The sequence below is a fragment of the Octodon degus genome, unplaced genomic scaffold (assembly GCF_000260255.1).
Source record: "Octodon degus isolate 3935 unplaced genomic scaffold, OctDeg1.0 scaffold00091, whole genome shotgun sequence".
NCBI lineage: Eukaryota > Metazoa > Chordata > Mammalia > Rodentia > Octodontidae > Octodon > Octodon degus.
Window position 1 is genome coordinate 10,996,389 of NW_004524667.1, and position 14,228 is coordinate 11,010,616.

Here is a 14,228-nt window from a genome sequence, read left to right on the forward strand (position 1 = left end):
CCCAGGCCTGCACCTCTTCCACATGAGCCACCTCTGAAGGCTCTTAGTGCCCAAGATCCCCCTGGTCAGCTGAGGTCCTGTCAGGGCTGCATTGAGGAGGGTGTGGGAAAGGAGCATGGGGGCACTGCTAGGCTGAGGCTCAGTGCTGGGAAGGAAGGAGATTCAGAGTGAAAGGAGGGCACATCAGTCCTTCAGCAGCCTCAGTCTATCAAACCGGTTCCCACTTTTGGTAGCTATAAAAATATTGTGCTTAGTATAAATATGAGAATATTTCCTTGAAGTAATTTTCACCCTAAGGTATGCTACTTAAAAATAAATTTTATATTAAAAGTGTACAGTGTGATGTTATGAGAGTCACTTGATAGAATAAAATGGTTACTATAGTGAAAGCCATGGACATGCCCTTCAGGTTAGGACAGAATGAAACAGACTCAGGTAAACAGGGCATTATAGGGCAAGCGTGTCTGAAAGGATTGGGGATGTGTGGAATGGAGAGCCCAGCTTCTGCCAGTCCCCGCAGGAGAGGTGGCTCCCCTGGGATTCACTTTCTTGAGTTTGGATTATGTAAGGAACCAGTTCACTCATCAGTCCTTTTTATAAATGTTACATGATTATTTGTAAAGCTGAGAGTCCCCACTGGAAGTGCTGTTTTAGCTTGTGTTGTATGAAGCTGGAAAATCTGGGTGATCTATTCAATGAGGCCCTCCTTTTTGCTGAGCAGCTCTTGGGACTCCAGGAAGAGAATAGACTCAGCACCTAATTTCTTTCTCAGTGCCTGACCAGGGCCTGCTCTCTGTGCTGCCCTGCCTGAGTTCGCATGGCCAAGTGAAAAGCCAAGACTCAGCAAGGGACTGGCACCTGTGTTGGGATGACATGGTTCCTTAGACGTGGAGAACCTTGTATCAGAAAGAGCCAGATCTGATCCTACAAGTACATGGGTCTCTTACCTTATTTCTTCTAATTTCTAGGGAAGCAATGGTGCTGATATGCATCTTTGAGTGGGAGATGACAGGCTCAGAGCTCAGTTTTAGAAAGACCACGCTTTGTGTTCTGGCAAGTCCTGGAAGCAGTGGCAGAAGGGCACATAGGGGACAGGAGGCTGGTTGGGCCAGCTGTGACCCCCCCAACTGGTGGTGCCAGGGATGAATCAGAATGGTGGCAATGGAAAAGGATGAACAATCACTGGAGACACACTGGAGGCCGGATGTGTGGGAGGTAACAATGGCTGGGACAGAGAGAAATCCTGTTTCAATCCCTGAGCTGAGGGAATGGTGGCTGATAATGCTGTTAAAAGAAACCGGGAAGTCAGTTCTCATAAACCCTATGAGACAGGCTTCAAAAATAGAATTGGTTTTAAATTCTAGCCCTATTACTACTAGCTGTGTAAGTGCCATTGGACACATGGGTCATGCCATGGAGGTGGATTTGTTGCTTCATTTGGGAAATCTGGGATGACAATGATTATTTGAGTTATTTCTTGCAAAGAATAAATGAGGGAAGCCTCCCAAGGCCTTTACAACAGGCCTACCCAGAAGTCAGCACTCAGTGCCTGGCAGTGACCAGATGCAGTGCCATTAGTGCCGTTCAACAGCAGAGGCTGGGCTTGCGGGGGGTGAAGAGTGCTAGTTACGCTGCTCAGAGAGGAGTCAAGAGCTTGTGCTGGAGCTGCTCAGGTTCTGCGGTGCTTGCAAGACCAGTTTTTTTAAGCACAACAATAAGTCAGTTTTACCAAAAAGTTCGTGGAAATGGTTTTCTTATTATTTTAATAGGAGCTCAGATTTTTATAAAGGGGATTAGACTATAATGGAATTTATTATTATTGATTTAAAATTAAAGGTGCAACAGTGTCATTAAGGATCCAGGCTGTTTCCAAATTTCTGCATCCTCAATCTTGGGATTTGGGTCTCACTGCCTCAGGGCTGCAAGATTGCCACTATAAACCAAGACAGAGAAGGGAGGAAGTGATATTTTTAAAAGGGAATGAAGGGGTCCACGAGATAGAGGGAGGAGGACAGGAGGTTAAGGGAGGGGTTTAAAAAAGAATTAAGAAATATCGTGTACATGTACCAGCTTCCTCTGATGAACGCAGTTATTTTGTACTACAAACATGTACCAATAAAAGAGAAAAAAGATTGCTATTACAGCACAAGGCATCAAATAAGTCTATATTCAAGACAGAAATTAAGAAAAAAGAGGACTGCTTGGAATTCCCTGATATCTTTCCTTTTTATTAGGTAAGAAAAAATTTTCTGGAAAACCCAATTGGGTTTCACTGGGCAGAATAAGATCTGCTGGTCATGCCCTCAGATTTAGAAAGTGTGGAAAAGCAAATTATGTGGCAAAGAAGAACAGGCTTGCCTGTTAACTGTTCTGTAGCCTCATGGGAGATTATTAAGTTGCTGAGATTTTGGCATCTTAGAGAATTTTGGTTGATTTCTCATTTAGCTGTAGATCAACACACATCTTTGTGGGTGAGTAGGTAGGTAGTCACCGTTTCCTAGGAGATAAGAGAACTGCAAGGATGAGAAAAGATGATCTTACCTATTTGGTTTCCTATGGCCTACAGAAATATTAATCCCCTCAGTAAACAAGCAGATCTCCCCAACTGGATAATAACTAAAACTATTAGTAGATTCCAAGGCTGAACTTTGTTGTTGCTTTCAGTCTGCCTCTGAGTTGCACGGAACGTTCCTACGCACCTTTCCTGGCACAGCAAGCTGCGCCTGCAGGTAGCAGGCAGAGGCTTGCTGCGCCCGTGTGGGAAAGGCTGGCAGTGGGGTTAGCAGCAGCAGTCCCTGCATGCCCATAGCTCCAGAAGCAGGCAAGGCTCAGGCTCCTTCCTGCAATGAAAAATTTTTTGAGCCTTCATAGTCTGGCAACAGATAACTTACACATTCACAGATACCCACTTAGCTTAAGCATCAACTCATTATAAACTAGAAAAGTGAGAATAATGGATATAATATTCACTGACTTCAGACTTAATAATAAATTATAATCTTAAACACCTCTGTGGCAACCTCTGTGGCCTGAATGAGTGCAGTTAACCACAAATAGTTATTATTTTTTTTTCAACAAGGCATTCAAAAAATGTAAAAAAACTTGAAAATAGGTTGTGGCGATCATTGCCAATGTACACCCGCTGCCGCAGCAAGAGACCTGGATTGCTGGGCCCTTCTTTTCCCCTGCTTTCTACACCAAACCAGCGATGCCTCTAGTTTAATTCCTTCTCTTCAATGTTGCTCTATTCTGTCCATTCTCTTTACTTCCCATGTACCACTCTGAGGTGAGAATTAGATTGTCTCATATCTGAAATAAGCACTTAGTATCCATTCTGCCACCCACCAACCTTAAACATGGCCAGGGTTTTCAAGCTACAAAGAAATTAATAGCAAAGGTTAATGATCTGCTTTCTTGGACATACATTCCAGTTGCTTGGTCACAAAGCACTAAGCCATAGGGGTTTTTTGGTTCGTTTTTTTCTGTATTTAGGACAAGGTCTACAGGGTCTCACTATGCAGACTGGACTTGTAGTGATCCTCCTATTTTCAGCCTTCCAAGCACTAGGATTACAGGTGTGCCACCATGTCAAGTCTTAAGCTATAATGAGTAGCATCTAAACATTATTTATCAACTAGGATGAGAGAAAGGAGAAAAAAAAAGAAGGGGAAAAATAAATGCATGTATATAGGATAGCAGGGATAACTGCACTACTGATTTCTACTGGCCTATTGAACGGAACAATTAATGCTTTAATTTGTTCTTTTTAATGTTATTTTTTGACCAGTTTTGCATACTTATATCTGGTAATCTGAACAACTAATTTGAAGACAGTGATATGCAATATAACAACCATTGTTGAATTTCTATCATCTTGTTTAGTGAAATTCTATATTGTTTATGATTTTAAAAATTATTTTGTCTTTTTATTTTTTAAATTTATTTTTTATTTTTAAAATTAATTTTATTGAAAAACAAATAGCAATGAGACAGCTTCAAAACCAATTAGTAGGACAGTTTCAATAACTAATACATTGCATATTATTGTCTTTGTAGTGGTTATTCATAGTACAAGATGCAGACATGATATCCTGTCCAAACACTATTAGTACAAATCTTTCTTCTCACTGAACTAAGAAAAAGAAGCTGTATATCGATCCTAACTCTTTTGTATATACAGATACAAAATGGTCCTTCATTTGTATCCCCTTTTATTTTTAGTCTCTTTAAAAAAGGAAAAACAGAAAAAAAATACTAGTATTCCTTCATATACTCAAAATGTCTCAGTCTTCCACAAAAGTCAACATTTTCCCCAACAACAATGAAAGATAAAAAAACTAGGGGATCATATCCTCAGGATTTCATGAGAAATGGCAATCTTACATTAGTGCGTGCTTTACAAGGTGAGCTTATTTATATCTTATTAGTATAGTCTTCAGCTAATGAACACTGATTCACCACTTTATGTGGGTCACTTCTGGGGACAATGAGGGGACTACATCTCAATTTTCAAGAAGCTCCCAGCCTTGGGGTGGAAAGACACTAACATGACTGCATTATAGGTTAGTATGCTAAGGATGGGGCAAGATGGTCAGCAGCCACTAAGCAGGAGCACTGCTCAGCCCCGGAGCATGGAAGCCTTCCCAGAGGTGGAATGTAAAGATCTGAATTTTAGAGCATATCTCCTTTAATGTGAAAAGCACCATGGTTCAATAATCTCATTGTAACTTAAGTTTGCATTTCCCTGGCTACCAGACAGACTGAGCTCTTTTTATGTTCACTGACCCTGTGCATTTTCTCTCTTGTGTATTGTTCATGCCATCTTTAAACCAGAGCCATTTGTCTGTATTCATGACCACAGGAATTAAAACACAAAGGGCAGATCTATTAATACAGTTCTTTTTCTCAGTGACAATACTGAGATCCTTACATCAAGTATTTATTTCTACAACCAAGAGTATAATTATGGTAAGTCCCCGCCAAGCTTGTTTTTTATATACCCTTAGTTGTATCTTCTTATGATGTGGCTCTTGCAATAGACAGTAATGAATAGCTGTACTTAGCAAATATGATGAATGTTCTATATTAGTGAATATTCTTAAACTTTTTATGAGATGCATCATTACATGTATCTTCAGATGACTAGTAGGAGCTTCAAATTTTCATTGTCTGTCATTAGCTTTTAGGAATGAACCCATTTACTTGTGCAAACTACTACTCATTCTCTATGCAAAGTACATTCATTAAGGCAGGATCCGATGCTTAATAACCATATTTGTAGAATTGCATTTCCATGAATTGAAAGAAGCATCACCTGAATAGGTAATGTTTGATGACAGAATAAATAACAACTGCTAAAGAAGGTAAGAGTCTTCATTGTAACAATAGGTGGAGTCTATCATATGTTAGAATTTACTACAATTATTGGTTTTGATTTCTATGAAAAATTATGTGGCAGATTATTACTGTTCCCATGTAGTATTTCCATGCTAGACAACAAAATAATCCTTCACATCCCAAAATGAACACAAGATGGTTGGTGCTGGCCAACCCAGTGAATGTGGGTGAGACTTAAAAAGGAGGCTATAAAAAATGGTATCAGAGAAAGTGAATAGTGGTATGCTTGAATTGAGGAATTTCTTACATTTCACTCAATCTAATATTCTCAATTTGCTGACCAAATTACACCAGTGAATTGCATGAGGAAGCATATTACTGGTGTAGGGAGATGGATAAGGAACTATGGGTTAGGTGTAACGCAGAGCTACGTTTTGCAGGGACATTTGCATGAAGTGATGTTTCAGCACGTAAGTATTAACATTCCTCAGTGTTTGCGCAGGGGAGCCAAAGGTTTAGAGCACTTCCTTTATAACCTATGCACTTCTTAGAATGTCAGACCCAAAATAGGTAACCCATTAATGGCTTGAGTGAACCAATGGAAGTCCCAAAAATGTAGTCTGGTAGGATTTTTTTTTTTTTTTTTAGATTACTGATACATTTTGTGAAGAAAAAAATTTACACATTATTAGAAAACATGCAAAGATATTTTCTCTGCATAGAAATTCTATTGGAAGAAAACTAAGCCATAAAGTAATACCAGGGAATAGGAAAGTTGACACAGAAATGAAAAATTACACTGAATTCTTCACATCACAGGCACAAAATTAGACACAGATAACATCAAGACTTATTTTGAACAGACATATTGCACTGCTTAGGGCTTTCTTATGTGAGATTACTTTGCAAATTCTTGCCTACTTTCAGTGAAGAGCAATCCACAAGTCATATTTGTTTATACTTTTCAATAATACATGAATTTGATCCTTCCTAACCTCTGTTTACTCTTTTATTTGGCCCAGTGACCTGCTTTAAAACTACTTTTAAAAGCCATCTCTAGTTCTTAGGTTATGGATCCTACCATGTGTTAGCTCTGCAGTAGTGGTAGACAGGTCTGATCATCTTCTTGGCCTTTATCAACTTAAGAAATAGCCATGTGACCTTTCAGTGCTTGTTCTGATTGAATGTTGTTGCCAAATGTGTCCAGGGTATGAGAAAGTTAGCTGGCTTCTGGCTTCTTACATTTGCTTTTACTGCACAGGTAATGATACTTATCAGATTCTTGTCTCAATATGTGACATGAATGGCAAGGATGTGACATGTGCTCTAAGGCAGAAGCCTCCACTGCTTGCCCTTGAGCAAGTGGCATCATGAGTTCAATATGCTGTCATCAGGTCTTCCTGGCATGAGGAAGGGAGCAAGGCAAGATCTTCAGATCCACACTGATTTCCTCCCACCAAATTCATCTCTGCATCCATTCTTTTAAAGGACTGATATAGTCTTTACCAAGTGAACATCAACTGAACAGATCTCAGGCTTCAGCTTTGTTAATTCTACTGAAAGTTCATCTAAGTCAGACCTGTGATTCAAGACAATGCCCAAGAAGTTTTATGGACTACTGAGATGCAGTGCTAGAAGAGCACCACCACAGAATTGATCTAAACCTTTAGGCACTAATGTGCAATTTCTTCCTTTTTCTTCTCCCTTTTCTTTCATTATGCTGTGGATTGAATTTAGGGCTCACTACATGAGCTGAGCACTCTATCACTGACCTATATCCTCAGCCCCTCTAATGTACAATTTCTGCATTAATTCTGAGATTGTGTTTCTTACTTGAAAACACTAAGATATCACCTAGATGCTAAACTTTAGTAAAATATTTAGTACCTGTAACAAGATTATATGTGGCATTCAGAACTGTATTAGACTCTACTTTTTAATTTTAATTTTTATGATATACATATATATATTAATTTTATTGAGAAAGAAGTAGCAATGAGACAGTTTCAAAACAGGTTAGTAGGACAGTTACAATAATTAATACATTGAATAGTATCTTTGCAGTAGTTATTCATAGTACAAGATGCAGACATGATAGCTTGTCTAAACACTATTAGTTCAAAACTTCCTTCTCATTGAACTAAGAGAAAGTATATATATATATATATATATAATTAGACTGTACTATGGCTGTATCAACTCAGAATTTCAGAGCTTAATGACAGAGCTATGGAAATAGGTTTATTAGACCCACACTGCAATTTTTAGTTTTCAGGATGTTTGTCACATTTTTGTGGCCAGTGGGTGACAACATAGAATATGCTAATGCAGTAAATGAAAATGCACAATATTCGGTCACATCTGAGCCTGCTATATAGATATTTCCACTTTTTGGATATCTAATCTTGGGCAAATCATTTAATTATGAAGAAACTTTCACCAGAATTTAGTATTCTTGAATAACTTGATTAACTGGACTAGGAGGGAAAAAGCACTTTCCAAGAATCCAGTGAGGCACTAACATGAAAGTTCTTTGTAAAGCAAATGTTACATTCTTCAACTTAAAATTGAATGTTGATTTTAGAAAAGAAATTCTAGATATAGCCTTTGATTTTTTCACAGTGAAAAAGATATACAAAGAAACCAATGAAGAAAGAACACCATTCCCAATGACACAACCTTTGCAGAAGTGCCTTTAGATTGGGCTCTCTCTACATTTTTCAATGTGTTAGAGAAACTAAAAGGAATTTACATTTTTCTGGTTAAAACTTTTATAAAGTAGTTACTATGTGCCAGGTACTCTTCTGAATACAACATAAATAAGGTCATTTCATCCTTACAGTCATCCTGGGAAGTTGGTGTTGTGGCTATACTCATTTTATAGATGAAGAAATCAGGGGCACACTTTAGAGAAGAACCCACACTCAGTCCTGACCACAGCCAGAAGTTCACCCATATGTACTGCACTCATCACTATTTACTATTGTCTGTTTGCATTTTTCCTCCTTTTCCAGTTCATCAAGTTATCTGAGAATACTAAATTACTTTTCAACACCTTTGGGGTAAGAGGGAAATGTCAGCTGTGTTAATCTCAAACCTAGGACAATCAAACACAGTCTGATGAACCACTATTTTTACCAGCAGAATATGCCACATCTACACCACCTATTAAATTGGAAAGATGAAGCTATCCAACTTTCCAACGCATGGGGAAAGAGCTGCAAATGGTCCTGTGTGTCTGCTTAAGGAGCCTACTTACCACAACTCTTGAGAAATAGTTATTGCATTAAAAGGGCAAGTAAAATATTTTCCAGATTTCCCAACCACATAGACTTTACCCTAGCTTTGGCTGCAGGCATTACAACATGTGGTTTGGACATGAATCTGGAATCAATAATCTTTCTAGCACCCTGTGCTTTTCCCGCCTGCTTCAAAAATCTCTTCTGTGCTCTCTTCCTTGTGGACTGGCTGAGATTAACTGTTTATGTCGACAGAGCTGGTAAAACCTAGTGGTATGACTTTGTGCATTGTTTAAATGAAGGTCTCCAATGTCTTAGCCCTACACAGGAGTGATGAGCTTGGGAATATGAAAGGCATGGCTGTTTTGGTGACGACTCTGTTGTTACCACCACATGGGCATATTGCCTACATATTCAGCCAGCCTCGGTGGGCACCCAAATGGCTTCAAAAAGATAGTATGGTTGGAAGTGCTGGTGGCACTGACTTGATTCAACTTTCCGCTGTGCCTGACTTCCAGCAGTGTGCTGAAGCCGTACGGACCATAGGAACATCTTAAGTTATTTGGGGCATGGTGGTGAAATCCTTTAATTAACTGAAGTATGCAAGCAGGAAGGAGTTTTTCTTAAAAACAGGAGTAATATTAAAACTCTGCATAAACTCCCTAATCCAATTGATGAAGGTATTAGTAATGAATGTGATTTTTGCAAAGTTATTTGCAAGGCCCATGATAAAAGAAGTGCAGAAAGAAAGGAGCACTACACCTACCTTCCGCCATGTGGCTTCTTGGTGGACATCCCCTCCCCCCATTTCTACTGTTAATTTTTCAGCAGATCTCTCTTTTAACACCATCATTGCCAAAAAGCCCACATAACTCAAGACAGTAATCTACTCACAAAAGAAACACACCTCCAACTTTATTAATAACCAACTTCTTTATTAGAGCAGATACAGTTGTGAAAACTGTACATTATACATTTTGGTTTCAAAGATTATAAATAAAGTAACTCACAGATTAGGGAGTTCTTTTTTTTCACAGCAATAAATTTTAAATAAACAAAGTCATGTTTTATTAAGTACATTGGCAGACTTCATGTGCTGTCCAAAATGTAGAGTACAGTATAACAACCCATTAGAAAGAGCCTTCATGTAAAATACAGCTGTGCACATTTTAGAAAAATACCAACAATTTGAGCTTTGTTTTAAAAAAGCTTATAAATCATACATATATTTATAAATGGAACCAACATGCTTATTTTATAAACATATCTTTTAATTATCTGTTACCCATTATTTCCAAAACATTACACATTTTAAATAAACACTTAATAAGACTACATATTTTATTTTCTTAAAAAAATCAGCTTTCCATCATTAAGGAGCTACAGGGTAAGGAAGGAGCAGTGAAAGTTCTTAGGCTTTTACAGGAACTTAAATGTTTGTTCTTGGGTAAAAATGTGCTTCCTAAATTTAAAAGTTAAAGCAAAATGTAAAAAATAAATATACAAGTTGTAATTTTTCATTTGCTCTCTTTCTGCCTTCTTCTTTTTTCCATATTGGTCACACCCAGGATTCTCAACATAGTGTACTTCTGCAAAAGACACCACTGGGTTACTGCCCTACAGGTGACAAAGCATGCGGTCCACACCTGTGCTAACGTGGGGATTAGGGGAACTATCTCTTCTGCATTGAAAAGGTAGCTAAAGGGTAAAAAAGAATCGGAGTAAACCCATGCAAATCATGAAAATATTTAGGCAGAGCTCCCCTTCCATAGGTAATGCTTAAAGAGATTTAGCACATACCTTTCCTCCCCTGATTTCTTTTTAAATAATTATTTTTGTAAAGACCACATAGTTTCTCTAAGTAAGCATGCTTCTGAGTAGTAAAGGATAAATTATAAAACAACAACAATGACAAAAAATCAGAGTATGTCAGAATAACAAAGGATTGCACAAGACAAATATTTAAAATAAAACTGTCTATGCCTTTAAATTTTGAAATGAAATTACAAAAGGACTTTGAAAAACACAAAAGGCAAAAAAATTGAGAGGCAGTGATTTAACAAAGCTTTATGCTCTACCTGAATGTATTCAACAAAAACTTAACTTGGGGGGGAAAAAGAGATGAGCAGTTATTAATAGCATCTTGCTTAACTTTCATGGGAATTAACATAGCCACTGACAAGATTTTATTTGGTTGTAAAGTACGTCAGCAGTGAAACTGAATCCTTTGAACACTGATTACCACAGTCCATGCGACATTTCGACTGTACCTCTTAGAAGTCTGTTGTCTTTCAGCTTTTAAAATTTAGCACCTCTTAAAAGTGCATAAACAATTCATCTCAGTAATGTTAAAAATATTTAAAATAAGTTATTTTTTAGGAAGGCATAATGCCTCCAGAACCCTATATTTTAAAGATAGATAGGCCTTTCTAGGTTTAGGAAGAATAAATGACATGAAAAATAATGTATTGCTATCAAAATAAACACATCTTCACTAGCACTTTGTTGTTTCTTTTCCTTGAGATACAAGATGTCTGTTTTGTCCAGCCAGGATTGCAGGTGGTAGATGACTATACATCATATTTAAATAAACAGCGAAAATTAGCAGAGTCGTGCACAAGCAAACGAAACATTCTCTCCCAGAACATTCCAGGAAATGTTAAAGCAGCAGGTCATGGCATAAGACTGGTGAGTGATGCTGCTACCTATTTCTTCTAATAAGATAGGAGTGAGTGTTGGAGCCACGCCCACGGCAACACAATCCTCTGACTGCATTCCTCGGGCAGTCGTTTCCCCAGCTCCCTACTAAAAACGTCAGATGGTAAAATAGTAAGACAGCTGTTGACTTCCATCAAAAAAAAAAAAAAAAATGCAGCTCCATACATTTCCAGTTTAGTCACACTCTGCTAGGACAGATGGAGTAGCCAATGCCAAGAACTTCGCCGGATGGGGCTGCTTCAGCAGATTTTAAAAAAGAATTATTAATAAGTTTTGCTCTCCAACATGGCTGCGTGCTTCAGCTCCCAGAGAACCCCAAAGCCATAAGCATTCCCCAGGGATCTGAACAGGTCCTCGGGCTGCATTTTCCAAGTTTCATCTCTCTCGCGATCCCATGCTAATTCCAAGCCTCCTTGCCTGTGTCTGAGTCTGACTGGGGCGTGCCATTTAAAGGGCTGACGACAGCACGGCAGGGAACTGTGGGCTAACACCACTAGTTGTCATTGACTTCACTGAAGGGTCAAAACAGTTACAGCATTAAGTAACTACGTTGAATCACATTCAGGCACAGCCAAAATTAAAGTGAAGGACAATATGTCATTGTTCAAACAATTATAAATTTGATTATGAGAACAGAATGTTTTTAATGTAATTTTGTATAGAAATTAAGGCTATTCTTACCTTTCCTAATTCCAATCAAGTTAGAAAGTGGACAAAAAGAATGGCCAATCCGATATTCAACAGCATGACAAGGACAATCATGACTGAATTGGGGCCCTGGAAATGAAACAGAAAAATATTCCAAGCATTATGTTTCCATGTTAATACTGCCTGCCGCATTACCAAAATATATTGCCAGAAGCAATGATCAAAAATATAGCAAATATGGCTGCAGTAACTAAGGCATGAACAGCAGTTCCAAAAGGCATAAACTAAAAGTAGCAGCATTATGTTTAGATGGAGCCATTGCTGAACTTCTACTTAGAAAATGAATTTCAGTCTTGAACTCTGTTAAAAATGCTTTTACAAACACCCTACACCACTCACTTTCCTTAAAGGACAACAGTCTGGGTTGAAATAGGTCACCATAAGAGCACTGGGAGCTAATGGCAATCTGACCCCTATCTGTTCTGGAACTCAATTCAGACAAGGAAGAGTGGGCTCCTTGTCAAAGCAGTTAGGAAGCAAAAGTAAAATCTGGGCCAAGGAAGCTTCCATGGAAAACTTCAGGAAAAATTCAAAACAAGGTTCTCTAACTTGCTTTTTCCTAGTCCTTTTCTTCTTAAAATAAAAATTGCAAGGGGGAAGGTGAGTTACTTTCAGAAGTTCCTCTTACAGGTTTAATTTGCACTTCTCAAATCGTGACCACACTCTCTCAGAAATCAAGTTACTCTGAACCAACTGCAGAATCTTATTTCATTGAATATCACTATAATAGATACCAGAAAGTCCAGCATTCCCAAACTTGTTTAAATAAACCTTGTATGACCCATCTGTTCAGACCTGTCCCATGGAGAATTCTCCTTTATCAGAAAGACATGATCTTGACATTTACTTTTCAAATAGTGTCTACTTCATAAGGAGCAAAGAAGTGTTCCAAATTGGCCTCATGAGGTGGGCAGGTTAAGTAATTTTGTTGTTCCTATGTTATAGCTGAGAAATCAGTTGTACTGTAGTTGGATAGCAAATATGACAATGTTGAGACAATACTATAGAGACCTCAGCTGCACTTTTTTTGGTGGCTGGGGTAAGTAATAAGGAAGACTGTAACCACCATCTAGCGAGTGCTCATCTCCCTGGACCTAGGGCTGGGGTCACGCATATCACTTACTGACTGAGCTCTCTTCCTGGCATCTCCTTGGTAGAGGTCAGGGTGACTAGTTCTCTTCCTGTCATATTACTTTTCACATTTTATTGTCATTTATTATTGAACTGTCACTTTCTCACATGGTCTCTGCTCTCTACAGTAGCCAGGGTCTTGTCTTATCTACCTCTGTCACCATGGACCCCGTGTCTGATCCATGGGGTACCCAGTTCATTCTGGCAATCAATATAATGGGAGAATCTGCTACCTTCTGGGTCTTTCCCAGGGGCTGTAGGTGTGTTGCTGAACCAAGTGGATACAATTACTGAGTGATTAGTAATACAGAAGGTAGGAGAAAGCCCTTGAGAGAAGCATGTAGGTGAGAAGAACTCTGCAGTTCTCAGCACAGCCCCACAGGTTTGGACTGCTGATGTTCACTACTGACTGTCCCACTGGACGACTTGTGCCACTGGTGGTGTGAGTGGATTTAATCATGTTTATTGGACTTTTTACTAATAAAGTTATTAAAAAGCTGTTTGATGGGATAGCCATGTGTGTACCAATGGTGGTTCAAGCAGCTTGGTGTGAGAGATACAAATTAGGGCTCCATTATAAACACGTTAAACTCCAAGTAAATTGGAAAACAATGGGTTTTTATAATGCCAGGCAGTGGACTAAGTGTTCCTAATTAGATTATTTCTGTTTATTTTTCACATTTTACAGAGCTTCAAGGAGATTATTGTTTTACTCAAAGTTCTTTAACCTGGTTGGACAAATTAGAGCTAGAATTAAACCTCAATTTGTTCACTTGAGAGTTCCAGGCTCTTTACATCTCTATTAAAGCCCCAGGTATTATTTTATATTTTATTGTTTTGGGGCTGGGTCTTGCTATGTAGTTCAGGCTGGCTTTGAACTAACTATGTTGTCCCTGAATTCTTATAACCCGAAGTGCTGAGACTACAGACACGTACCACTGCACCTGGCTTCAGGCCTTAATTTAAAAACAATTTCCAATTTCTTTAGGATCAGTTTCATCTATTTAATTTCCCCAATATCAAGGAAACATAAAATCTTCATAATGACCAACTCTGGTTTTAGAAAACTTTTATTTGAAATTAGTAGGAAGAAAA

General features: G+C 38.5%; 1 protein-coding gene across 5 annotated transcripts in view; it reads right to left on the reverse strand.

Moving 5' to 3' along the window:
• Nucleotides 1-9,493: 9,493 nt before the first annotated feature.
• Jph1 (junctophilin 1) overlaps nt 9,494-14,228 on the reverse strand; it is a 77,824-nt gene continuing 73,089 nt past the window's right edge. The window contains exons 5-6 of one of the 5 annotated variants that reach the window (XM_004637559.2): nt 11,976-12,071; nt 9,494-11,528 (exon numbers count right to left, since the gene is read on the reverse strand). In XM_004637559.2, coding sequence (XP_004637616.1) covers nt 11,991-12,071 — 81 coding nt within the window. In that variant the 3' untranslated portion in view covers nt 9,494-11,528; nt 11,976-11,990. Of the gene's footprint in view, nt 11,840-11,975; nt 12,072-14,228 lie in introns of all 5 variants that reach the window. The other 4 variants (XM_004637558.2, XM_023722367.1, XM_023722366.1 and 1 more) reach the window with 4 other exon arrangements.